General features: G+C 39.0%; 1 protein-coding gene across 1 annotated transcript in view; it reads left to right on the plus strand.

Moving 5' to 3' along the window:
* The window catches only part of GALNT1 (polypeptide N-acetylgalactosaminyltransferase 1), a 79,963-nt gene that overhangs the window by 13,283 nt on the left and 40,042 nt on the right, over positions 1-26,638 (plus strand). Inside the window, exons 2-3 of the mRNA XM_047828111.1 lie at positions 2,538-2,797; positions 11,166-11,340. Coding sequence (XP_047684067.1) covers positions 2,659-2,797; positions 11,166-11,340 — 314 coding nt within the window. The 5' untranslated portion in view covers positions 2,538-2,658. The remainder of the gene's footprint in view (positions 1-2,537; positions 2,798-11,165; positions 11,341-26,638) is intronic.

A 26,638-nucleotide genomic window follows, 5' to 3' on the forward strand; every position in this document is an offset into this window, starting at 1 on the left:
CCTTTAGCCATATATATTGGCACATAGTGGTGTTTCATTGTGGTCTCAATTAGCAGTTCCCTAAAAGCTAATGATATTGAACATCTTTTCACGTGCTCATTTACCATCTGTATTGCTTTTTTGATGATAAAATTGATGAAACCTTTTGCCTATTTTACTGGATTGTTTTGTGTCTTTTTAAGTTTATTTATTTTGAGAGAGGGAGGGAAGAAGGGAGAGAGAGAGCGAGCACGCAGAAGCAGGGGAGGAGCAGAGAAAGAGAGAGGAAGAGAGAATACCAAGCAGGCTCTGCACTGTCAGTGCGGAGCCCAGTGTGGGGCTTGAACTCATGAACCACCAAATCATGACCTGAGCCAAAACCAAGAGTCAGATGCTTAACCGACTGAGCCACCCAGGTGTCCCTGGATTGGGTTTTCTTTTCTTTTCTTTTCCTTTCTTTTCTTTTCTTTTTTCTTTTCTTTTCTTTCTTTCTTTCTTTCTTTCTTTCTTTCTTTCTTTTTTTTTTTTTACTGTATTTTAAGAGTTCTTCTATTCTGGATATAAGTCATTTATCAGATATGTAATTTGTAAATGTCTTCTCCCAGTCTGTGACTTGTTTTTTTATTTTTTTAACTGTCTTTTGGAGAAGATTTTGATTGTGAAGTCCAAGATACCATCTTATGATTTGTACTTTTTTTGTTCTGTTCTGAGGAAACTTTGCCTCACCCAGGGTCTCAAAGAATTTTTGTCTCTCCTTTATCCTCCTTTCTCCCTACACCTCCTGCTTCATCCATACCCCTCTTCTCCCAAACACATACATACCCACTTCATCTTCAATTTTCTAATCTAATTGTGCTGCCTTGGAAAAATTAAATAGGAATGGATACAAAGTAATAGAGATTTACACTGGAGTATTGTGGGCTATAAGCCTTTAAAAAAATAACAATCAGATTTTCGAGAATAGAAAGCTACATTTGAATCCCAGATACTGTACTAGCAGTCAGATTGTTTGCTTTGCCAGTGACCAAAAGAGACAGCTTTTCATGTAAAGTAGCTCAAAATAAAAATTTGTATCTATCTAGCTTCTCTGGAGAAAACTGTTGCTTTACGATGCTGTGCACTATAGTGCTTCTGGTCCCCCCCCCCCCCAACCCTAGTCACCCTAGTTATCAGTACTTGCTCACCGCATGGGACACAGTATCAGATATTAATTGAATAAGTACAATTTTGAGGCAAGCATATGACAGTAACATACATCCCTGTTCACTGTGCAATCAGGGAATGTTGGTTTGATGAAGGAGGAATGTCAAGAAAACAAAGGTCTCAGAGCACAAATAATACTTTACATTTGTAAGTATCACTTAGTATTTTTTTGGGTGCTTTTCAGGTCGCTGTCTAGCAACCTTGTGAAGTAGGCAAGAACTATTATATATCTTTTTTATAGATAAACTCTCTGGCCTGTCCTGAATTGCTCAGGTAATAAGTACCACTGTTGCCCACCATGGCATGTAAAATTGCCCTTTAAGAAGCTGCTATGTTGCCCATCAGCCCAATCCTTCAGAACATCTGCTCATTTGGCTTTTTTCGTGAGGCACATGTGCAAAGTGTGTTTCTTCTATCCACTTCATCTGAATGCACTTGGCTTGTCTCCCTCCTGATCAGCAGTGACATAGGCCTTTGAGCTTCCATGTCAGCTGCTTATCAGAATGATTCCTGACCTCTCTGAGGTCCCTCACACTGCTCCAGAGCTCCCCAAGATGAGCTCCTTAGTAACAGAAATGTTACTAGTTAGACTATCCCAAATGACTTTCCAAACTGGATGACAGTTCCTTCCGTCATTTTCTTTGGTGTTTTAACAGATTGAGGGGTGGGGTGGGGGGAATAGAAACTAAAGATCAGAGAAGTCTGTAAAATTACTGTCAAGAGCCAGGACTAGGTCTCGGATCTTAAACTCTTTTCTTCTCCATTATACTTGCTGTGAGTGTTTCTGAATGGCTGGTGACTGTAGTGTTTTTAGAATGGGATTCAATGGAACAGAGGGATAAGAATTAGCCCAATAAACTGCTATCGTTCAATACTGGGAGACCTCCTATTAGTCCTTAGGACCTGGAAACCTGAATGGACTGAGAATCACTGGTTTCTTAAACTCCTGTGGCAGTTAATGGCTTAGCATTTAACATAGCAGTTGAATAGAAGGCAGTTCAGCCCTGTGTGTTTCATGGATATGAGATAGTGGCACACTATTGTTTTAATTTGCGTTTTCCTAATACTGAATTGAGCGCTTTTCCACATTTATAGGCTATTCAGGTTTCCTTTCTGCCTAGTGCTTGTGTGTATTCTTCACCCATTTTTCTTTTGGATTGTTATACATTGATTTGTAGGAGTTATTTGTACACTCTTGGCACTATTAATTTTTATGTATTTTACAAGTGTTTTTTAAGTCAAATTTTTAAACTTATTCTGAATAGTAAAATTTCATGTGCATGTTAAATTAATCTTACAGCTCATTTTTAAGGTTCTGATATTTTAAGTTATCTTTTTTCTTTTTGTCTCTATAGGTTATGAACGTGATTTCTGATGAAACTGGATTGGAATAGTTTTCATGATCTTTGCATATTTATATATATATATATATATATATATATATATTTTAAAATTTTGCATTTGACTTAAAGTGCCATGAGAAAATTTGCATATTGCAAGGTGGTCCTAGCCACCTCCTTGATTTGGGTACTCTTGGATATGTTCCTGCTGCTTTACTTCAGTGAATGCAACAAATGTGATGAAAAAAAGGAGCGAGGACTTCCTGCTGGGGATGGTGAGTGACGTTTTACACTGATACATCTGTTTCAATAAGTATGTCACTAGTTTGTTCACTAATTTGGATACTATAAAATTTTCATTTTTTTAGATTAATAGTAATTCCTGACTTCCTAAATATGATGATTATGTTACCAACAGTTTTCCAGTGGGTTCCTCCAACAGTTAAAAACAAGATTCAAGTCTCAGTATAGAGTTGCTGAATTCAATATTTGTGTTCACTGTTACTTGTAGTTAATTTTCTGCAAACTGTATTACCAAGTAATGTGGAGAAACTAATATTAATGGTTTTGAAACTAATAACTAATAGTTGGAACCAACAAAATGGTATGGCATTAGTGTAATGACATAAATGCTGAATAGAGTGTTAAAATTTCATTGTTGGGTATTAAAAGATGTTTTTTCCTGCCTTCCCATCTCATTGCTGAGGGAAATCATTCTAGATGGAGGTGGTCTGGAGAGTTCTTTTTGTTAATGCTATAAATAGCTCCAGTTAGCACTTTTGAGAGGACTTTTGTAAAGATGAGGCTGTATAATAAAGACCACAGTGAGACTGCAGTATCTGGTATGGAAAAGAAAGGAAACACAAATATGAAGGACCTAGATTTGAAGTCCTGACATTTTGGGCAGTGGACACCTGGAAAATTCAGTTTTGAATACCTGTGTTCAAACCAACAAACAAGTGCTGCTTTTTATTTTTTAGCATAATGAAAATGACTTTGCATTATGAGTCAATAATTCAGCTGTTCTGAGCTCTGAACTCTCTATGATTAGTTATAGAAAATCTGGCTATGCAGTAATTCTACTATTTTTAGGAATTCTATGTGAATGATTACTGTTTTAACATCAGTTTTATTTGAATATGTAATCACAGTTAAATTTTTTGTATTTTTATAATGAGAGCACCTGGTCCCCTAAAATTTATAATCTAAAAATATTTGTTTGTATTGGTTAACTGTGCCTACTTACTGTAATTTTTATAGATGGGTTTGTATAACAAGTTCTGTTCATTTCTTCTTGGGAAATTTACCTAAAATTAGATTCAGTTGCTTGCACTGGCTCTAGTAATACCTAGGCTATAATCCCTCCCTGACTTTTTAATTTTCACTTTCCCCTTAAGTTTTGTTTTTTTTTTTTAATCTTTATTTATTTTTGAGAGACCAAGTGTGAGCAGGGGAGAGGCAGAGAGAGAGACACACACACAGAATCTAAAGCAGGCTCCAGGCTCCAAGCTGTTAGCACAGAGCCTGATGTGGGCCTCTAACCCACGAACTGTGAGATCATAACCTGAGCTGAAGTTGGACACTTAACCGACCGAGTCACCCAGGCGCCCCTCCCCTTAAGTTTTAATCAAATATACTTTAATTCAAAGTCAGCTTATTAATTTGTTGACTTTACTGGTTTACTCTGTGGCTCTGCTGTTTAGTACCTTTGTTGGTTGACTCCTTAACTGTTGTTAGAACTGTAACTCTGTCTAGATTTAACTCAGAGGGCAGGTATTACCATCTACCAGTAAGTTGGATATTCTTTTCCCAAATAGAACAGATTAACTTTCCCCTCACCCTGCTTTAATTTGTTGCCATTTATAGCGGAAGCTCATGGTGTTCTATTTTAAACACAGAGCCGTAAAAGTTAGAAAGAATAGGACGTTTAGTGTGTGAAGATCCACTTGGTGAATATTTTTAAAACTCTGATATGTGCTGGGCAGTATATATATGCTACACAGTCCAATAACAAAAAATAAGGCAAAATTCCTCCCTTTGAGGAACTCACAGTTCAAGAGGAGAGAAAGAATAAGTAAAATACTGATAGAATAAATAGCATTCTAGAGATGTGCACAAGAGCAGAAAGTACTGGTAACATCTCGGGGTGTCTGAGAAGGTTCAATAGGGAAATAATGCTCATGTTGAGAAGTGTCATGGTGAGCAGGTGTTTTTTACGTTTGATAAATAAGCAAAGGAAAGAAGCATGTGCAAGATATGCAAGTGAGAGAATAGAGTTGATGGATAGAGAATGTGAGGAAGGAGCACAGATGAAGCTTGGGAGGTTAGCAGAAGCCACATTCCCAAAGGCCTTTTATGGCATCCTAAGGATTTTGGATTTCTTCCTGTAGGCAGTGGCATGCCGTTGAAGGATTTTAAACAAGGGAGTATGTAACCTGATGGGACCCAGACTTTCGGAAGAAAGCCTCGGTGGGCATGTGGCTGAGTATTAGAAGAGAATAAGGCAGCAGCTAGTCGAAGCTGTCATGAAAGTTTAGAGAAGTTCTTAGAGCCTACACTAAAGTGATACTGAGTTAGAAAGGAAAAATATATATACATAAGAAATACATAAACAGTGGAATTTATGTAACTTGAGCCACTGAATGTAGGTAGTAATGAAAGAAGAGTTTAAGATACTTCTCAGGTTTCCCTGTTCGATGAATTGATAGGAGGTGGACCCCCAGAGGTGGAGCAGCTTTGATGGAAGGTGAAAGGATGAGCTGGGTTGGGAGTATTTAACTTGGAAAATTCTGGTAGAGACGTTCTGCAGGAGAGAGCAGTCGAGGCGCAGAATGTAGGTGGTAGCATAAGCCTGGTCTGTGCAGAGGACTGCATCAGGAGCATATGTAGACTCAGAAGGGACAGACCCAGTGTTGAAGAGCATCGTGGAGGTCAGTAAAGAGTCATCTCAGGAAGTTAGAGGTGGAAGGGGAAGCCAGAGGGAGAGTGCTCATGAAAACCCTGGAGTGTTGTCAAGAGATTTTATCTGCGATGAAGAGGAAGTGTTTCTATATGTTTCTATATGAGGTTTGTTTTGACCCTGGCAGATGCCATCTGATTGCCAATAGGTTTGATGTACCCCTGAAGAGTAGAGATGTGTAGCTTATTCTTTAGGAAGCTTCAGCACAGAAAAAGGGGTGGTGCATGGGGTGCCTGGCTGGCTCAGTTGATGGAGCATGTGACTTGATCTTGGGGTTGTGAGTTTGAACTCTACATTGGGTGTAGAGATTATTCAAAAATAAAATCTTAACGGAAAAGACAAAAAAGAGAAGGGTAGCGCAGTAGTTAAAGGAATGGAGGCAAAGTTTTATGTTTGTGTGTATTTTTTATGTACATTGAGGGGGAGGTTAAAATATAAGGGACAAAACTAATACCTGAAAAAGCAGGTTCTTAGCAGATGAAACTATGTGGTGTCAAAACCATAAGAAGAGGATTGTATTTGAAGAAATTGCCAAGGTTAATACAGTTTTGAAAACAACGGTGGCATGAGCATCAAAGATAAGAAGTAGCTTTTATACAAAGTACAAAGGTACTAGGTAAAGGAGAAATGGTCTGGGAGTAACGGTGTGGAGATGTGAGATCTCATCCGAACCTTGTGAGACACAGAGAATGACCAGTTCTCCCAGAAGAGGTTTGTGAGGGTGGTGGGCTCTGGGGAGGGCAAATTTGAGTGAAATCTGGTAGAAGGGCCTATGTGTTGTGGAGAAAGAGAATGAAGAGGCTTTACATTGGTGGGGGGTAGAGGGGATCAGGCTGTTTCACACGACTGAGGAGGAGGGAAGCATGAGAGAATGGCTGAGCAGTAAGCCAGGAGGTGAGGAAACTGTAGGAAGGGAGATGGGGTGAGAGGCTGAGGGTTCCAGACGGGGCTTCAAAGCTAGCATACTTATTGGTTTATATACTGTAAGAAAGCAGAAACATTTCAGCTATCATTGTAAGCTACATCCCAATCAGAGTTGTTAAAATGTGGAAAAAATATTTTGGAATACATAAAAAAGATAATGCCTAAAAACAGTAGAGATGATAATTGTGTAGGGCGCCTGGGTGGCTCAGTTGGTTAAGTGTCCCACTCTTGATTTCGGCTCTGGTCATGATCTCACAGATAGTGGGATCAAGCTCCTCCTCAGACTTTGCGCTGACGCACAGATTCTCCCTCTCTCTCTGCCTCACCCGTGCCTGTGTGTGCTCTCTCTCTCTCTCTCCCTCTCAAAATAAATAAATAAACATTTTTTAAAAAGATGATAATTGTGTAATAAGAGAAAATCATTTAGGAGAAGTGGTTTTAGCCTTTTATTTGTATTTTTCCCCAAAAGGGTATCATAACTTTATACCTCTTTATTCTACTTATTTGAGAAAAATACAAGTTAAAATTTGTAAGATTTATTAAAATACATTCAAAGGTAGGTCCTATGGCTTGTGTATATTAATCTGGTTTGGTGGCATTCAGAGTGAATCTAGTTTTCTTGGTAATTAAGTTTTTAAAACATGATACTTTTTGGTTGGCTCATAAGACCAAGAGTTGTGAGTTTGAGCCCCACATTGGGAGTAGAGATTATTTAAAATAAAACATGAGACTTTATTGTTTTATAAGTGAGGTTTACCTGAAATGTCAAATACATTTGTTCTCACATAATACTGTGGATTTAAAACACCTTAGTCTCTCCCTTGTCAGAGTTGATTTGATTTTTAGAAATGATCTGCATGTAAAATTTTATGCCAAGGAAGATTTTCTTTCAGTTCTGAAAATGATATCCAAATCCCATTTCAGTTGGTTTTAAACAAAAATTTCACTGAACTTTTAATTTACATAAAAGACTGGTAAGTAGAGTGCATGGAAAGTTAATGCTTATCATTTAATCTGCAAGTGCATTAGTAGGAAAAATATATTCATTATCCACATGCACTTTATCCTGAGCTCTTTGCCAAAGAAAACTAGTTTACTAGTCCATTTAATTATTTAGGATATTATAATCTCTAAATTAGAGTATTGTGGTGGATTCTGTAAGTCATCTAGTAGTCATATAATTTTTGGTAATTTCTATTATAGCTTGGAAATTTCATGTGTACCAGTAGGTTGAGTTACTTAATGTGGACACTGTACTAGATATTCAGGTTATTAATAAGTACCAGGTGGTCAAATTAGTAACATGTCACAATAGCAGGATTGTGTATGTTGTAGAGTTTTGTCTGCTTCTTTAAGATCTTAAGGCCAGAGTTTTACTTCACAGTGATTGGGCAAGATTTTAACTTTCTGGTCATATAGTCTCTTAAGCTATAAGCAATCAAGCTTATACTTACTAGTCCTCACAGAAGTAATATCTAGAGTCCTCCTTCATGCTCCCACAACCCCCAGGGAAAATGTCAAATATAAACAAAAGTAGAGAAATAGAACTCCCATATACCCACCATCTGGCATCAGCAGTTTTCATTTCAGAGCTGGTCTGGTGGCATGGATGTGTGGATACCTCTTTCTCTCTGTCCTCCCTTTCAATATTTTTGTTGTTGATGATGAAGAAAAAATTGGGTGTTCCCCCCCCCAGTTTCCCACAGTTAGGATTTGCATCCCTTTAACACTTTTTGTCATGTCCTTTGGTGTCTTACATTTTCTGTGAATTGATAGGTAGGTCCGAAGGCTTGATCAAATTCAGGATCTCCCTCTTTCCCCCACCACCTCACCCCAGCAAAAATATATTGTAGGTGGTATTCTGTATAACTTAATACTCTTACTTTTTTTTTTTTTAACTTTTTTAAAATTTATTTTTGAGAGAGAGAGAGAGAGAGAGAGAGCGAGTGAGCGAGCATGAGTGGGGGAGGAGCAGAGAGAGAGGGAGACATAGAATCCAAAGCAGGCTCCAGACTGTGAGCTGTCAGCACAGAGCCTGACACGGGGCTCGAACCCACGACCATGAGATCATGACTTGAGCTGAAGTCAGACGCTTAACCAACTGAGCCACCCAGGCACCCCATGCATAACTTAACACTCTTAATTTAAAAGCCAAACAGCATGAAAATGTTTTTTTCCATTTTAACTTTAAAGCATCGTCTTATACTAAAATAGGGTTCTGATAACGAAAGATATTTATGATCAGAGCCACTAAATGTCTCCCACCTACTCTTTGTGTTAACTATGCTCTCCATGCACACAGTATAATTGCCACATCCAGAACTCTGCTGCTTTCTCTTGACCCCTGAATATCCCAATCCCCAAATCTGTTGGTTGCTTTTTTTTTTTTCAGAGACAGACTCAATTAGAATTGACTCTAATAAGAGTTTTATAACTTGTGATTTTTAAATATTTAAAATCATATATGGGGATTATACATCTGTACTTGTATTATAGTTTTTATTACACTTGTAATTGGGAAATCTTGAAATTGTATCAACCCTGATATTTAAAGAGCTTAGTTACTTGGCAAACATTAGACAGGCTTTGTTTTTAAAAATTGTTTTACATGAGTTTCCTATAATTTTCCTATAATTGAAGTTATTTGCTAATATATTTTTAAAGTTTATTAATTTTGAGAGAGAGAGAGAGAGAGAGAGAGAGAGAGATTGAGCTGGGGGAGGGGTAGAGAGGGGGGGAGGAAGGGGGAGAGAGAGAGAGAGGAAATATGAATGAATGAATGAATGAATGAATGAATCCCAAGCTGGCTCTGCACTGTCAGCATGGAGCCTGATGTGGCGCTTGAACTCTTGGACTGTGAGATCATGACCTGAGCCAAAACCAAGAGTTTGTCACTTAACCAGCTGAGCCATCCAGGTGCCCCTATTTCCTAATATTTTAATGCCCTCCCCAAATCACAGTTCATTCTGAGAACAAGAGCAAAATTATCTTATACCATTTTTTTTTCTTGATGGTTGTCTAAGACGGGTGTTTTTATATTCTATACAGAGTTGTTGAAGACATAGTAATTTCATATTCTCTGGCTCTGGTGTTGGTAGGTTGCTTTGTACCACGATCTGAAACAATCTACAGGTCAGCTTTACCAACTAGTCCTATTCTTGGGCAGATGAAGCCTGGCTGAAGAGAGATGGCTTGTCTACTGCCTTGATGTCTCTATTTTTGTGCAGACTTTTTGGAGGTGCCTAAAATGTAAACAATGGGAGAATAAAATTTTCAATTTTAAAAATAAACAAGTAATGTACGAAACAGGTATTCAAGAAAATTTTTGTAATGTTTATTTTTGAGAGAGAGGGAGAGCGCACTGCACACATGAGTCGGGGAGGGAGCAAAGAGAGAGGGAGACAGAATCTGAAGCAGGCTCCAGGTTCCGAAATGTCAGCACAGAGCCTGATGCAGTGCTCAAATTCACAAATTGTGAGATCATGAACTGAGCTGAGGTTGGACGCTTAACCGACAGAGCCACGCAGGTGCCCTCAAAACAGGTATTTTTATCCCATTCTTGGTCTCACCCCATTCTCTACCAATCCCTTTTATTTTTTTAAAGTTTTTGCCCCATCCCTTTTAGATGAGAAGTTTAATACACTTTTTTCCAAGTTTAATATATCTGGGAACTTGTTTTTCTTGGAACATTTTTTAACATGTCAAAAGTATAAAACAAGGAATATTTCGAAACTGCACATCTAGAATATTACCCTTTTTATGTTATCACGAGATAACATGACTTAGAATGATCTTTCATGATACTCCACCTTGCTTGATGCTTATTCTGATGTCTATTATCATTTCTAGGGTTTCATTTTGGCTTATCTAAGAGCCCTAGATGAAATGATGTGGCAGTCAGGAGTAGCAGATGATCGATGCAGATAGATTTGGAAAAGCTGCACGCAAAAGAAGCTGTTGTAGCTGGGACTTGAAAGACAAGTAGGGGTTTGGTATTGTAGAAATTGGAATGGGGAGATGCCATGGGAGGGGACCGGTGTGAGCAAAGGCACCAACACAGGAAAACATGAAGCACTTATGAAGGAAAGTAGTTGCTGTTTGACTGAAGGATGATGACACACTGGAGTGGACATGGGGGGTGGCATGGTGGAGGGCTGAATAAGTGTTAGGTTTGGGAAATTTGGATAAATTTTCTGTTAAAGAGGGGCGCCTGGGTGGTTCAGTTGGTTAAGTGTCCAACTTTGGCTCAGGTCCTGATCTCGTGGTTTGTGAGTTCGAGCCCCATGTCAGGCTCTGTGCTGATAGCTCAGAGCCTGGAGGCTGCTTTGGATTCTGTGTCTCCCTCTTTCTCTGCCTACCCCCACCCCCACTCATGCTCTGTCTCTCTCTTTCTCTCTCAAAAATAAACATTAAAAAAAAATCTTTTTTAATTCCCTATTAAAGGGTTAGACTTTAGGAGATCATGGGAATACCACAATGAAGGTCATGCTTTAGAGAGGTTAATGTGGTGACAATATTTGAGATGGGAACGCCAAGGCTGCGTGCGATTCAGGTGAGTGAGTAGTGCAGGGTGTGGAGGTCTTGAGTGAGGACACTTGTGTGGAAGAGGAGGACAGGGCAGCCCCTAGAAGGTGTCACAGATGTAGAGGACGGGCTCAGAAATGGCTCTGGGTGCTGAGGGCACAGTTTAAACTCATGTTATTAAACAAATATTTACATTTGCTGTAAAATTGTTAATTAAGTTTCCTCCTTATTCTTAGTTCTAGAGCCAGTACAAAAGCCTCATGAAGGTCCTGGAGAAATGGGGAAACCAGTTGTCATTCCTAAAGAGGATCAAGAAAAGATGAAAGAGATGTTTAAAATCAATCAGTTCAATTTAATGGCAAGTGAGATGATTGCACTCAACAGATCGTTACCAGATGTTAGGTTAGAAGGGTAAGTACCTAGTGTGGTCCTGTTGGCATTTAATGAAAAGTGTGCTCTCAAGTCCCAGTAAGTTGCACTTCAGTGTTGACTATTCTGAAAGTGAATGTTATATCACTGTTATTACTTATCCCATTTAACTTACTAAATGTTGATGAAAATAGTACTGATCATTAGGCTATATATTTTAGGCTTTAGATTAGAAGTGTATTTTAAACTTATCAAAATGTTCCTATAATCAGCTTTTTAAAAAAGATTCTTTTAAGTTGTAACTTAAAACAGTAACGTATGTAGTCATAGGTGTACATATTAGTGAATTTTTACATATACATATACACCTGTCTCATCATTATCCAAATCAAGATATGTGTGTTAAATGAATATACCATAATTTATTTACACATTGATAGACATTTGGGTTGTTTCCACCCTTTGACTATTGCGAACAAAGCAGTTGTGACATTCTTATGCGTGTCTTTTGGAGGACTTAGACTCTTGTTTCTATTTGGTATGTCTAGGGGAAAGGAGTAGGGTATACATATATCTAGCATTAGTATGCGCTGCCAAACATTTTTCCAGGACAATTGTGCCACTTTGCATTCCCACCCCCAATATAAGAGGCCCAGTTGCTGCGTGTGAAAGGTACACAAGATATCTGGGCTAGGGGACAACAGGCCCAGTGAAGAGCAAAGGAACTATGCAGAAAACACACGGAACAAGTGGGCAGATACATGTACCTCCTGAGACCCTACCACCTTGCCCTCTGTGGCTCCCATTGATGCCAATAGCCAGGCCTTCCCTCTCCCTCTCCAGGCAAGAGATTGGAGGATCATTCGTAACACAATAGGACTAAACACAGAGAGGAGGAGGAAAACTGATATTAAGCATCTTTCAGAGCTAATAAGCACCTTTTTGGTTCCCTATTTTTATAACAAATAGGTAACCAAGGAATATTAGACGATCACAAGAAACCCTCAAACATGGAAAGTATAGTCCCCAAAAAGAGAAGTAAGCAATTTGGGAGAAGCAAAAACTATTCAGGTAGAAGAAAACTTAAAAAAAAATAATCCCAAAGAAATAAAATATTACAACCGTAAAACAAGAGTAGGATACTATTCAAAAGATACGCTAGGAGAGCCAAAAAGAGTTTTGGGGAGTTTATTTCAACTTTTTTTTTTTTTGGGGGGGGGGGACAGAGAGAGACAGAGCATGAATGGGGGAGGGGCAAGGAGAGAGGGAGACACAGAATCGGAAACAGGTTCCAGGCTCCGAGCCGTCAGCCCAGAGCCTGACGCGGGGCTCGAACCCACGGACCGCGAGATCGTGAGCTGGCTGAAGTCGGACGCTTAACCGACTGCGCCACCCAGGCGCCCCGAGTTTTTGGGAGTTTAAAAAGAAAGAAAGAAAAAGGCAGAACTCAATAGCAGCTCAGCAGCAACCCTAGAAACAAAGGAGCAACATTCTAGAGGAAAATAATTTCCAACTTAGAATCTGTATCTGTCCAAACTTGCAGTCAAACACACAGGTTAAAAAGGGACATTTTTGGAAATCCAAAAAGGTCTCATAACACTGAGCTGCCACACATCCTTTCTTGGGAAGTTACTGGAGATTATGCTTCACCAAGTGAGGACTCAAACCAGGGAAAAGATGGACACAGGATATAGAAGACAGGAGATGTGACATAAAATTAATGTGGTGAGAATCCCTTGAGGATGGTGAAGGGAGAGCCCTGGATGAGAGTTGTGTAGGCCAAGAGGCGGCCCACCCAGATGGAAGGAGGCCAGGATACGCAGGCCCTGGAGAGACTTCAAGAAGATGGGGGATGGTACCGCTGAATGTCTCTAGAAGAGATTTAAATCTGACAATTGATGGAGAGTTTGGGATGCAGTTAATATTGTGCATATAAAAATTAAACCGGGGTGGGGGGGATTGAGAGTATCTATATGTTCATCCAGCAGATTCATTGTAAATCTTAGGTTTTCACAAGCTATTTACTCTCCTGAACAATTTAAGAACAATTTTCTTACTAAAGAAAGCCAGACTCTTCAGGGAAGCCTGCAGTTAAAATTTGAATGATGTCTATGTTAAAAAAGACTCAATTATTTTTGTTTTGGCAGAGTTATTTTTGTAATTGTATTAATTCCCCTATGTACATTACCACTCTTAACACATTTTGTTAAGCATTTACGTTTTGAACAGTGTTTAAACGGTGTGATACACATGCTTGTGCACTGAATTTTGGGCTTGTTGAAGACTGCTCAGATTCGAAAGTCTTACTTTGCACAAGCTGCTAATACATAGTCCTTCTTGCCAGACATTTGGGCCCCGTGGGAGTGGGCCACTTGGGAAGCCGGCACAAAGTCACTACTGCAACTGAATAGCCTTTTTACACCTTCTTGCTCCATCTCTGTGCAAGTGTCCTTTAAAGTTGTTGTTTGTTTAACTTTTATTGTGGGAAGTTTCAAATGTATACAGAAGGAGACAGTAGTATAATGAATCCTCATGTGTTCATCACCTTGCTTCAATAATCCCTAATAGTCTCGTCTCAATGCCCTTTTATATGTCCCCCCAACAGTCTCTGTCTCCTGGTATTTACACCTCTATGTATTTTCTTCCTGCACTGCACTAGCATTGGTCTGTATGACCAGTAGAACACAGTACAGTGATGGAGTGTCGCTTTCAGGATTAGGTTATAAAATGCATTGTGGTTTCCAGTTTGGTTTTTTATTCTCACTTGGATTATTAGCTCTGAGATTAGCCAGTTGACTTGACATGAGCACCCCTGTGGTAAAGCCCATTTGGTTTGTGGCCTTTTGTGGATAACCAGCTGAGTGCTCTTAGAAGCAGATTCTCCTATTCCAGGCAAAGGCATATCATTTGTAAATATTTCATTATGTATCTCTGAAAGATAAGGACTTACAGAGAAAGGAAGGAAGGTAGGAAGGTCATGATACCATTTTTATACCTGAAAAAATAATTAACAGTGACTCCTTAATAACATGAAATACTTAGGTAGTGTTCAGATTTCCCTAGTTATGCCATACTTCTATTTTTTTTTTTTTTTTTTTGTAGTATTTGTATCAGGATCCCAATAAGGTCCATACATTGCAACTGGCGAACAGGTCTCTTAATTAAGTCTTTCTTAGTCTCCGTAAGTTTCCTCTCCATCTTTTTTCTCCTTAGAGTTTTGTTATTGGAAGACCAGGCTGAATGTCTTGTATCTTTCCTCAGCCTGCATTTTCTGGACTGTGTCACTGTGGTGTCGTTGGCTCTTCCTCTGTTCCCTCTCTTCACTGTGGATTGGTAGCTTAAAGGCATTTTGTACCAGTATCCTTCAAGTCAACTAAATTGTGTGCTTGTGGTAGGAAAGGTGTGCACTCTGGTCAGTCATGTGCATCTCCATTGGACAGGTGCGTTCTGTGTCCCATCTGTCTGTTTTTTTCTTTTGGAACTCCCATTAGCCAGGCTCTGGGCTACTCGAATTGATTCTTTTAGTCTTTTATATTTTCATCTGGTCTTTTTTCTCCTTCCGGTGAAAAATCCTAGACTATCTTTGAGCTATTCTCTTGAATTTATTTGTTAAATTTTTTATTACTAAGTCTTTGCCATTGTTATCTGGCATTTTAAAAATGTAGGCACAAAATCCTGCACTTTACCATTTTTATACATGTAAGAATTTGTGAGATATTTAGTATAACAATAGCATTTTAATCTTTCTAGTTTTTAATTTTTTTCAGTTTATTTATTTTGAGAGAGAGAGAGAATGAGCAGGGGAGGGGCAGAGAGCCAGGGAGACAGAATCCGAAGCAGGCTCTGTGCTCTCAGCACAGAGCCCATTGTGGGGCTCAAACCCACGAACCGTGAGATTATGACCTGAGCTGAAATCAAGAGTTGGATGCTTAACCGACTGAGCCACCCAGGTGCTTCAGCCTTTCTATTTTTTAAAGTAAATTTAACTTTGGTTTAAAAAATAATCAGTTCCATGAGGCGGGCTGCTGTTAAAGGTCTTCAGAAAAATTGCCGGGGCCAGGATAATTGATTTGGCTTTGAATCCAGGTCATCTGGCTCTTACTTCTCTTTTCTCTTTTCCTAATTGCTGAAAGCTACTTTTTTTCATTTTCTTAACCATTCCTTCTAATGCTAGGTGAAATTATGGAAACTGATTAAAGTAATGTATTTGGTAGAATTCTGTTGATTTTCTTACATCAGATAAGCTCCTCTAGATAACGGGATGAATTTGTGGAGGTTGCTTTGCTTATAATTTTTTAAGATTTTGTATTTTCCAGGTGCTTTATAAATAATTGGCATTTCTGGGGTGCCTGGGTGGCTCAGTCGGTTAAGCGTCTGACTTCGGCTCAGGTCATGATCTCACAGTTTGTGGGTTCGAGCCCTATGTCGGGCTCTGTGCTGACAGCTCAGGGCCTGGAGCCTGCTTCAGATTCTGTGTCTCCCTCTTTCTCTGCCCCTCCCCTGCTCCTGCTCTGTCTCTTTCAAAAATAAATAAACATTAAAAAAAATTTTTTTAATAATTGGCATTTTTTTCTTTTCTTTATTTATTTTTGAGAGAGACAGAGTGCAAGAGGGGGAGGGGCAGAGAACGAGGGAGACACAGGATCCAAAGCAGGCTCCAGGCTCTGAGCTGTCAGCACAGAGCCCAACATGGGGCTCAAACTCATAAACTTGAGATCATGACCTGAGCTGAAGTTGGTTGCTTAACCGACTGAGCCACCCAGGTGCCCCAAATAATTGGTATTTCTAAGGCTGATAGATATTTTGTTTCACTTAGATAAAATTTTGTTGTGAATATTCTAGCATAAATACTACTTTTTTCTACCTGTCTTCTAATTTGGTTTCTACCTGCTTCGTGAAATGTAAATTTTTCTGTTATAGAAATTTAGCAAATTCCCTGATGTTTTTTATCTTTTGCCTCAGAGAGACCTGATAAATTATAGTTTAAAAACATGCTTCAAAATATTTGTCTTGAAACTTTTTATATGTATTTTTTATTTTGTATTTGCCATCTTTTACTAGGGATCTCAGAAATTTTATTTTTGTGAAAAACTAACCTTCTGTTTCCTTTAATTATTTCTCAAAAATAAAATCATCTAAACATCCAGAAAGCTATAGGAGGTAACAAACCTTTGTATCAACCACCAGCTTTATTGAAGCTTCAGCTGCCATATTTTCTTTATATTTTGCTTTTAGCAATAAAACTTTATGGCTATAGTTGAATCTCTTTGTATCCTCCTCCTCAGTTCCAGGCCACTTCTCTCTAACAGTCATTCTGATTTTTCCATTTATCCTTACTGTTCATGTTTTAAAAGTACTTTCATATGTCTATATATATAAATAATATATAGTGTACTTACATATTTTTAACTTAACAAATGATAGTACAGCATATGGATATGCACATATCGTTCTGCAACTTTTTAAAAATTGTTTTCGTTCAAGCATTGATTTTGAGATTTATTCATGTCAGTACATGTAATTCTGGATGATTTATTTTAACTTCTTTGTAGAAGTCCATTGTATGAATATGCCATAATTTATCTATTATTGTTTTACTTTATGTGTACATATTTTGCAGTTATGTCTCTGTAAACATCCTTTTACATGTATTCCTTTCTGTAGATGTAACAGTTTTCTGTAGAATAGTGCTTTTCAAATTATAATTCATGACCCTTTACTTACTAATGGATTGTGAAATCAGTCGTGAATACCTGTTAGCATTTTAGTTAGTGAAATAGAAGACATCGGAGTGTGTTTTCGTGTAGTAACATTTTTCATTAATCGTTGTTTCAGGATGTGTGCACTAGATTAACATAAAATGTATTTGTTACTGTGGGTTATGGTCAGAAGTGTTTGACAGTTGAAGTGAAATTATTGTGCTGAGAGGCATGTGCTCTTTTATTTCAGTTGATTTTTTAAAAATATTGCTCCCTCACTGTTTTCACCAGTTTACATTTTCCAGCTATAGAGAATGAGAGACTTCCTTTCTGCACATACTCATGCAGAGGATAATAGTGGCATGGACTGGGCTAGCACAGGTGGAGAAGTTTGAAAATTCTGATTGCATCTTTAAGATAGAACCTATCAGAATGCTGGTGGGTTGGGTATGGAGTAAAAGAGAAAAGGAGGAGTAAGAATTTGGGTCTGAGCAGCCGTCTGAATTGCAGAGATACTTGCCAAGATAGAGGGGGAAAATAGAAATATGGGATTGGTTGAGATAGCAGTCAGAGTGGATGAGATGAAAAGGAGGCGAGGTTAAGTGACTGCTGTTTCAGCTTTTGAAGAGTGAGAAGAGGAAGATCTAGCCAAAGGGTACGAAAACATGAGGTACGAGGTGGGAAAGCATATGGAAGTCAAGCAAATGTTTGAAGGAGTAAGTGGTCAACTGTGGTAAATGCTGCTGAGATGTGAGGAGGAGGAGGTCTGTAAATGGCCCAGTGGATTTCAGGGTGTGGAGACTGTTGGAACTTTGTTTCTGTGGAGTGATAGGAATGAGACCCTCATTTAAAAGAATGAGGAAGAACTTCCAGTTTCTGTAATGGCAGCCTCAGTGTTTTGAATCACCTCTTCAGTTGAGGACAATGAGAAAGTTAGGAAAAAATATATATATTTTTTTATATATAAGTCGTTTGCTTGAAAGCATCCGGATGTTAGATGGCAGAGCTTAGAAGGCAGTGAAGAATTATGGAGCCAAGGGATGCCTTGGTGGCTCAGTTGGTTAAGTGTCTGACTTCATTCAGCTCAGGTCATGATCTCACAGTTCGTGAGTTTGAGCCCTGTTTCAGGCTCTGTGCTGACAGCTCAGAGCCTGGAGCCTGCTTCAGATTCCGTGTCTCCCTTTCTTTCTGCCCCTCCCTTCTTGCACTTTGGCTCTCTCTCTCAAAAATAAACAAACATTATTAAAAAAAAAAAAAAAAAAGAGTTACGGAGCCAAAATATGGGAGAAGACAAAAACTCAGAAACAAGCCTGGAACTTTTACCAGGGGGCCCTCTACTGACTCCAGAAAGTGTATACTGAGAAACTAAATAGTGCTTTTGATAGCCTTTTGGTGCTGGGACATAAAACCTATAGTCCAGAGCCTAATGTGTGTGTGTGGTAAGGGGAGAGTCAGATAGCCCTTCCTGCATGCTTTAGTTTTAGGTTCCTAGAAATAGTGATGAAATTCAAGTAGATCAGCCCTGGCAGTGACTGAAGCCCAAGTTTAAACCATCTTAACCCAGGAAACTGAATTAAGATGATTAAGATTTACTGGTGCCTCTGGCTCCCCCTAGATTCAAATGTAAATCCTCTCCATAGAAAGCTATTAGGCCAGTGAATTTTTATTTTTATTTTTTTAAGTTTATTTATTTATGTTTGAGAGAGGAAGAGAGTATGCAAGTGGGGGAGGGGTGGAGGGAGAGAGAGAGAATCCCTAGCAGGCTCTGTACTGTCAGGACAGAGCCAGATGTGGGGCTCGAACCCACGAACCATGACATCATGACCTGAGCCAAAGTCAGCCAATTAAGCCACCCAGGTGCCCCAGGCCAGTAAATTGTTAAATGGTATTTCATGTACCGTGCCTGGCTTCACTAGACACCTGAGGAAATAAGGCAACATGAAAAAAAACAAAAAACTAACAATAGACAGTGGAAATAGACCCAGGTAAGGGAATTAACAGGCACAGACTTTAAAATGATTGTACATAATATTAATGTGTTCAAGGAGATTTTTTAAAAAGATTGAGAATTTCAGCAGGGAACTAGAATCTATTAGAAAATAACCAAGTGGAAATTTTAGAATTGGGAAAGTACAATAATAAAAAGTAAAAACATAATGGATGGGTTTAATAGCAGATGAGATCTAGCTAAAGAGAAAATTAGTGACTGAATTATAGATCAGAAGTAAATATCCAGAGTGAAGCATGGAAGATAGAAAACAGAGATAGAATGAGAAGTGTAGAATTGTCAACAAATTGTAGTCAAAGTAAGAAAGAGAATAGAGCAGTAGCAGTATTCAAAAGTACAATGGCTAAGAATTTTCTAAAACTGATGCTAAAACGGTAAGGCACAGTATCAATAATTTTGATGAATTTTCAGCAGGATGCTGGCCACATCATAATATTGCAAGCCAGAGCTAGAGAAAAGAATTGTAAAAACAAGCAAAGGGGCGGAGGGGACGGTGAAGATTACCTTCAAAGATACAACAGTTGGGGCGCCTGGGTGGCTCAGTCAGTTGGGCGGCTGACTTCGGCTCAGGTCATGATCTCACGGTCTGTGGGTTCGAGCCCCGCGTCGGGCTCTGTGCTGACCGCTCAGAGCCTGAAGCCTGTTTCGGATTCTGTGTCTCCCTCTCTCTCTGACCCTCCCCCGTTCATGCTCTGTGTCTCTCTGTCTCAAAAATAAATAAACGTTAAAAAAAAAAAAAAAGATACAACAGTTGAGTCTGACAGCTGACCTCTCTGCTGACTTTTCAAGAGAAACAATAAGCCAAAAGATGATAACATGGTGCCTTTTATAGTCTGAGAGATAACTTTAAGCCTAAAATTCTATATCCAGCCAAGATACCAAGTATCTTTCAAAAATAAAAACCTGTAAGATAAACAAAACTGAGATAATTCAATACCTACACTAAAATATAGTAAAGAGTGTTCTCTAAGCAAAAAAAAAAAAGAAAGAAAAAAAATCCCACTGGAGTGATCAGGTATAGAAATGAAGGAAGAGCAGTGGAAGTGGTAAATTTGTAGATGAATTAATGTCAACATATAATGGTTTTTTGGGTGTGTGTGTGTATGTGTGTTGTCAAGTCATGGGTAAAAATGCCAGTTAATATTAGACTTTAATAAATAAATCAAGGTTGTGTATTGCAATTTTTAAGGTTACCACCAGAAGAAGGTAAATGTTAGTAGAATGGAGGAAGTAGAAATTTAAAAAATTTAAATTCAGGGGCACCTGGCTGGCTCAGCTGGTAGAGCATGTGACTCTTGATCTCATGGTCATGAGTTCAAGCCCCATGGTGGGCATAGAGCCCACTTAAAAAAAAAAAAAAAATTCAAAAGAGGGAAAGAAAGGAGAGAAAAGGGCAACTATTTCTATTTATGTAAGATCATGGATTTAAACGCAAATGTATAATTAAATGTAGTGAAGATTTTAAAGGATTTTAGATTAAGAAAAGTGACGACTATATATATTATTGTAAGAGGCAGACATTAAAAAAAAAAAAGGATATAGGAACATGTAGGGTAAAGAATAGAACAAAACATACCTGATCTATATTACTGTCAGGTAAATAGAGGAGACTTCAAGGCAAAAAGCTTAACTGCATTAAGAAGAAAATATTTTATCCTAGTTGACAGTGTAAATACGGAGTATCAGAACTTGTGAGGTACAGCTAATTCCATGTCCAGGTAAAAATAGATACATTTAAATGCAGTTAATGTTTTTAAAAAGATAGAATATAAATGAACTATCATAAGAAATTAGAAAAAGGACAGCAAATTAACTTAAAAAAAATGGAGGAATAGAATCTAAAGTTAATAAGCAAATTTACAATAGAGGAACAACAAATCCAGAAGTTGGTTCTTTGAAAATGCTAATAAAATTGACCAGTCAAGAAAATAAGAAGAGGGACAAATAATCCGTATAAGGTATGAAAAAGGTAACATTACCATAGATGCTGACCTCAAAAGATAATATATTTCAAAGAGCAGAGCTTAATACAGCAGAATGTAAACATAGAGTATGGAGTCAACAAAGCCAAATGTTATTTCAAAAGATCAAAAATCAAAAAACCCTTGTTTTTAATTTAAAATATTTATTTATTTTGAGAGAAAGAGATCATGCGTGAGCAGAGGAAGGACAGAAAGAGGGAATCCCAAGCAAGATCTGTACTGTGAGTGCAGAGCCCAACAGGGGGCTCGATCTCACAAACCACGAGATCATGACCTGAGCCAAAATCGAGTCAGACGCTTAACCAACTGAGCCATCCAGGCACCCCTCAAAAAACCCATTCCTAAATAACAACTATCATGAATGGAAAAGAGGACAATTACCACACATCCTGCAGACATTTAAAAAATTGTAAGGAGATAGTATAATCCCCCAGGTATCCCAAAATCATCATAATCTTGATATGAAAATCTGACGAGGGCTTGATAACAAAGGAATATTATAGGCCAGTCTCATTGATACAGATAAACATAGATATAGTATTCTAAATAAAATGTTAATCAGCTAAATCTGGCAATATGTAAAATTAATACATTAAAACCAAATTGGCTTATGCCAGCATGCAAGGTTGATTTAATATTTGAAAATCATTTAAAGTCACCACATTAACAGGAATAAAGGAAAGAAGTCATGTTATTTCAGGAGATCTAGAAAAAGGATTTGGTCAAAATGTGTCACTGGTTCTGACATAAATTCTAGCAAACTAGGAATGAAAGGGAACCTCCTTAATCTGATAAAACGTATCTACTGAAACCAAAATGAAACAAAGCCTCTCAATAGTGAAAGTGTTCAGTTTGAGACCTGGAACATGACATAGGTGTGTATTGTTACTTCTGTTCAATGTTACGCAGGAGGTTTTAGCCAAAATAAGGTGGGTAAGCAAAAGAAATAATAGTTATAAGTACTAGAAAAGAAAAATTAAAACCTACTATTTGAAATTGACATGGTAATATATAATGAAAATTCATAAAAATTACAGTCAAAGGATTAGAATCAATAAGTGTTTAGCTATGTTGATTGTTTTAAGGTTGATGCTTATAAAGAAAATCAGTTGTATTTCTAGGTCACTTTTCTAACAAAAGGCAATAAATTTTTTAAAAATACCACTTACAGTGCAGTCAGAAAATATCAGATATCAGAAACTCTCTTCAAAGAAAATTCTAAAATGTTATTGAGAGAAATTAAAAACCCAAATAATGGAGAAATGCCTGTGTCTGTGGATGGACAGTTCAATGTTATAAAAATATTGACTTTCTCCAAATTGATTTACAGATTCAGTGCATTTCTAGTCATCACATGTGTGTGTGTGTGTGTGTGTGTGTGTGTGTGTGTGTGTGTGTGTATGTGTGTGTGTGTGATTTGACAAATTGGTTCTCAAATGTAACTGGAAGTGCAAAGACCCAGAAGAGCCAGACGTTTTTGTAGAAAAATAAAGTTGGGGGGTTTGCGGTAACAGTTATCAAAATTACTCAGAAAAGTATAGTAATTAAGGTAGTGTGGTATTTTTGGAAGGATAGACAGATGGGTGAAACAAAATGGAGTTTAAAACCAGTCCCATACTACGTGAACACTTGGTTTAGGGCAAAAATGGTACTGCATAGTAGTAGAAGAATGATCTTCTAAAGACAAAAATAAGAAGTGCTGGGATTTAAGGACAAAACTGAAACTCACTCTTTCTCACACCATACAGAAAATCATTTTCGTGTGTTTTTCAGATACAAATGTGAAGGCAAAGCAATGAAGTAGATCACATAGAATATTATTATGGGCTTGAAAGAGGGGAAGGTTTCTTTTTTTTTTTTTTTAATTTTTTTTTCAACGTTTTTTATTTATTTTTGGGACAGAGAGAGACAGAGCATGAACGGGGGAGGGGCAGAGAGAGAGGGAGACACAGAATCGGAAACAGGCTCCAGGCTCTGAGCCATCAGCCCAGAGCCCGACGTGGGGCTCGAACTCACGGACCGCGAGATCGTGACCTGGCTGAAGTCGGACGCTTAACCGACTGCGCCACCCAGGCGCCCCGAGGGGAAGGTTTCTTAAACAAGGCAAAAAAACACCCAAAAATGTAGGAAAAGTTTAATAAATGGGACTGCATTAAAGACTTCCTGTTCATTAAAAAAAAAAAGTGAAAAGAAAAATACATTGAAAAGACAAGTTACAGAAGATCCAGCAAAATGCTCAGATCCAGAATATATGAGTAACTCCTATGTATCAGTAAAAGAAGACAGACAATCCAGTAGAAAAGTGGGTGAGAGACTTGAAGAGATAATCCAAACTACCAATCAATATATCACAAGATGCTCAACTTCGTTAGTAACCAGGAAGACACAAGACTAATGAAATAAATACCATTTCATACTCTCATACACTATGGTGGCAGTATAAATTGTTATACCCACATTGAAAGCCATGTCAGTATCTACTAACATGAATATTAACATACTTAATGACCTAAGCAGATCCCCACCTGGATATAGCAAATGTGTGCACATATTCATCAAAAGACAGTGACAAAATTGTATTTGTTTTTTTAATGTTTTATTTATTTTTGAGACAGTGCAAGCAGGGAAGGGGCAGAGAAAGGGGGACAGAGGATCTGAAGCGGGCTCTGTACTGACAGCAGCAAGCCTGATGTGGGGCTTGAACTCATGAAATACAAGATCATGACTTGAGCTGAAGTCAGACACTCAACCGACTGAACCACCTGGGCACCCCAAGGACAAAATGGTTAATGGTAGTATTTTTATATTGGCTCCAAACTGAAAATAATCTAAGTGCATATCAGCAGTGGAATGTGGTAGATTGGTACAATGGAGTACTCTACAGCAGGAAATGAACAAAAGCCACAACATGGATGAATCTCACCCTTAGAGTCACACAACAATATATATGGAATTATGCTGTCGCTAGGAAGGTCAAAAATACGCAAGACGAAATGATGATGTTAAGTGTTAGGGCAGTTATTGATCACCTTTGGAGAGGAAAGAAAAGGTAATGGGAACAAGAGGACCTTGTGACATCCTGGCCATGTTATCGCTCTGCCCTGTCATGGTTGCATGGGTGGTTGCTGTGTGACAACTCATTCAGCCCTAAATTTATGTTTTGTGTTCTCTGTTACACTTCACATAAAATCAACTTGAAAAAAAGAGTAGGGGAAACAAAGTGGGGTGGGGAGCAGGGGAGGCGGCAAGCGTAGCAGTGACTTTGAGTTGTCATTGGAGAAGGGAGAGAAGTGGAGGTGTTGCCTGGGGAGATGGTGTGATGGGGAGGCATTTTCTCTGTCTTTTTAAGACGTGATGTATAGTACAGTATGTTTGTGTGTTTTGATGGGAATGATCCCATTGAGGGAAAATTTGAGAGGGCAGTATTATAGCAAGAACATCTAACTCGAGGGAGTGAGAAGATTGTACTTGGCTTCAGACAGCAACAGGGATAGTTCAGGCCTTGTGTAATGGGGAAAAGGCACAATGTGCATGATCACACATGCCTACAGGATGGTGTGTTCGTGGGAGTATGGAAATTCTCCCCTGACAACTTCTGGGTTTTCGGTGAAATTGCCACCTGTGAGTAGGAGGAGGTACGGAGGAGATTGGGTATCTGTGGACATGTGAAACAGGTTGAAGGAGGTGACTAGGAAATGGAAGGAAGAATCCTGCACAATGCAGAGCACCTGCTTGAGGTTTGTGGTTATAAATTGAAAATGAGGTCATTTAGCATGCTTAATAAGTTTTCTTTAGCCATATTCAGCAGCTCAAGTGAGATGCAAAACCAGCAGAAAGTTGGATTTAGCTATGATTGGGATATTCCAGCAAGTGAGATAAAAGAATAGGGAGATACAAGGTGGCGATAATAATAAAGGGTCTGGGATCTAAGCAGAGTAGAGGAACTGGAAAACATGAACAGGAGAACAGAAAGTAAAAAGAGGGTCTGGAACACCTGGCTGGCTCAGTCAGTTAAGGGTCCTACTCTTGATTTCAGATTGGGTCATGATCTCACGTTTCATGGGATTGAGCCCTGAGCTGGGCTCTCTGCTGACAATGCAGAGCCTGCTTGGGATTTTCTCTACCCCCCTCTCTCTGCCCCTCCCCTGCTCATGCTCGCTCAATCTCTCTCTCTCTCTCTCTCTCTCTCTCTCTCTCTCTCTCTCTCTCTCAAAATAAATAAACTTAGAAAAAAAAAAAAGTGGGAGGGTCTGGAATGGAGACTCCCCCCGCCTCCCTGTGAAGGAAGCTAAAGATCTGGGATTATTGGAGTAACTGAGTTGGAAGAGTTAGGATTGGGGACAGGGTGGGAAATGGTGACCAGAGATTGTAGTGCTTCAAATGGAGGTGATCATTAATGGAGGATCTAGGGGGATAGCATGAAAAAAGTACATGGGTGATATGTCCTGGAGGACAGTTTCACTGGAAGAGAGCAGAGTAAAGATCTGAGAAGGCAGGGTGTTAAAAAATTGACTACATAGATGCTAGGATGACCAAAAACGTGTTGACAAGACTTAGCAATGGAACTGATAGGGAAGGTGATAGATGGCGGTAACAAGGATGGGGTGGCAACTTCTGACAGCACCTTTTTTATTTTTTTATTTTTTATTTATTTTTTAATGTTCATTTATTTTTGAGACAGAGACAGAGCATGAACGGGGGAGGGTCAGAGAGAGAGGGAGACACAGAATCTGAAGCAGGCTCCAGGTTCTGAGCTGTCAGCACAGAGCCCAACGCGGGGCTCGAACTCACGGACCGTGAGATCATGACCCGAGCTGAAGTCAGACGTCAACCAACTGAGCCACCCAGGCGCCTCTGACAGCACCTCAGCACCTTTTTTTAAAGGACTTGAGGCTTCTTAGGGAAGAGAGAAAAGCAGTAGTCTTGAATCAGCAGTAAGGAACAAGGAAGATATCTTCCCCCACCTCCAGACTCAGTGGTATGTGAGATAGAGAAGAGATGCAGCCTCATCTTGAAACACAACTCTGGGGGCGCCTGGGTGGCTCAGTCGGTTGGACGTCCGACTTCAGCTCAGGTCATGATCCTACGGTCCGTGAGTTCGAGCCCTGCGTTGGGCTCTGTGCTGACAGCTCAGAGCCTGGAGCCTGCTTCGGATTCTGTGTCTCCCTCTCTCTCTGCCCCTCCCCCGTTCATGCTCTGTCTCTCTCTGTCTCTCAAAAATGAATAAACGTTAAAAAAAAAAAAAGAAAGACAACTCTGGAAGCAGTGTTCTTGGTGATATTTTAATCAGTGCTAGAAAATGAAGGGAGTATTCAGAAAACTGTGAATTTAGGATTGTGATTATAGCGGATTTTACTGGTGACAACACCATCAATTCCCCAAAGCACCATGGAAAGGTTTGCAGGTATTAACTTGGAAAAAAAGAACAGCCAGTTATTTTACCTGCAAAATGGGTTTATTTGGTAGTAGCAGAGAATTGCAGTTCAGGACAGGCTACGGCAAAACCATAGGCAAATGCAATGATCAGAGGAGAAGACCTTCTTTTATGGAGGTGGGAGAGGAAATTGGGAGGAGTTGTTTTGAATGAAAGCTAATTAGAGAAAAGCAGGAGTTGGGGGTGATGATGGTTTCTCATTTGCTGAGGTGCAGCT

The sequence above is a fragment of the Prionailurus viverrinus genome, chromosome D3, assembly GCF_022837055.1.
Source record: "Prionailurus viverrinus isolate Anna chromosome D3, UM_Priviv_1.0, whole genome shotgun sequence".
In the NCBI taxonomy this organism is placed as follows: domain Eukaryota; kingdom Metazoa; phylum Chordata; class Mammalia; order Carnivora; family Felidae; genus Prionailurus; species Prionailurus viverrinus.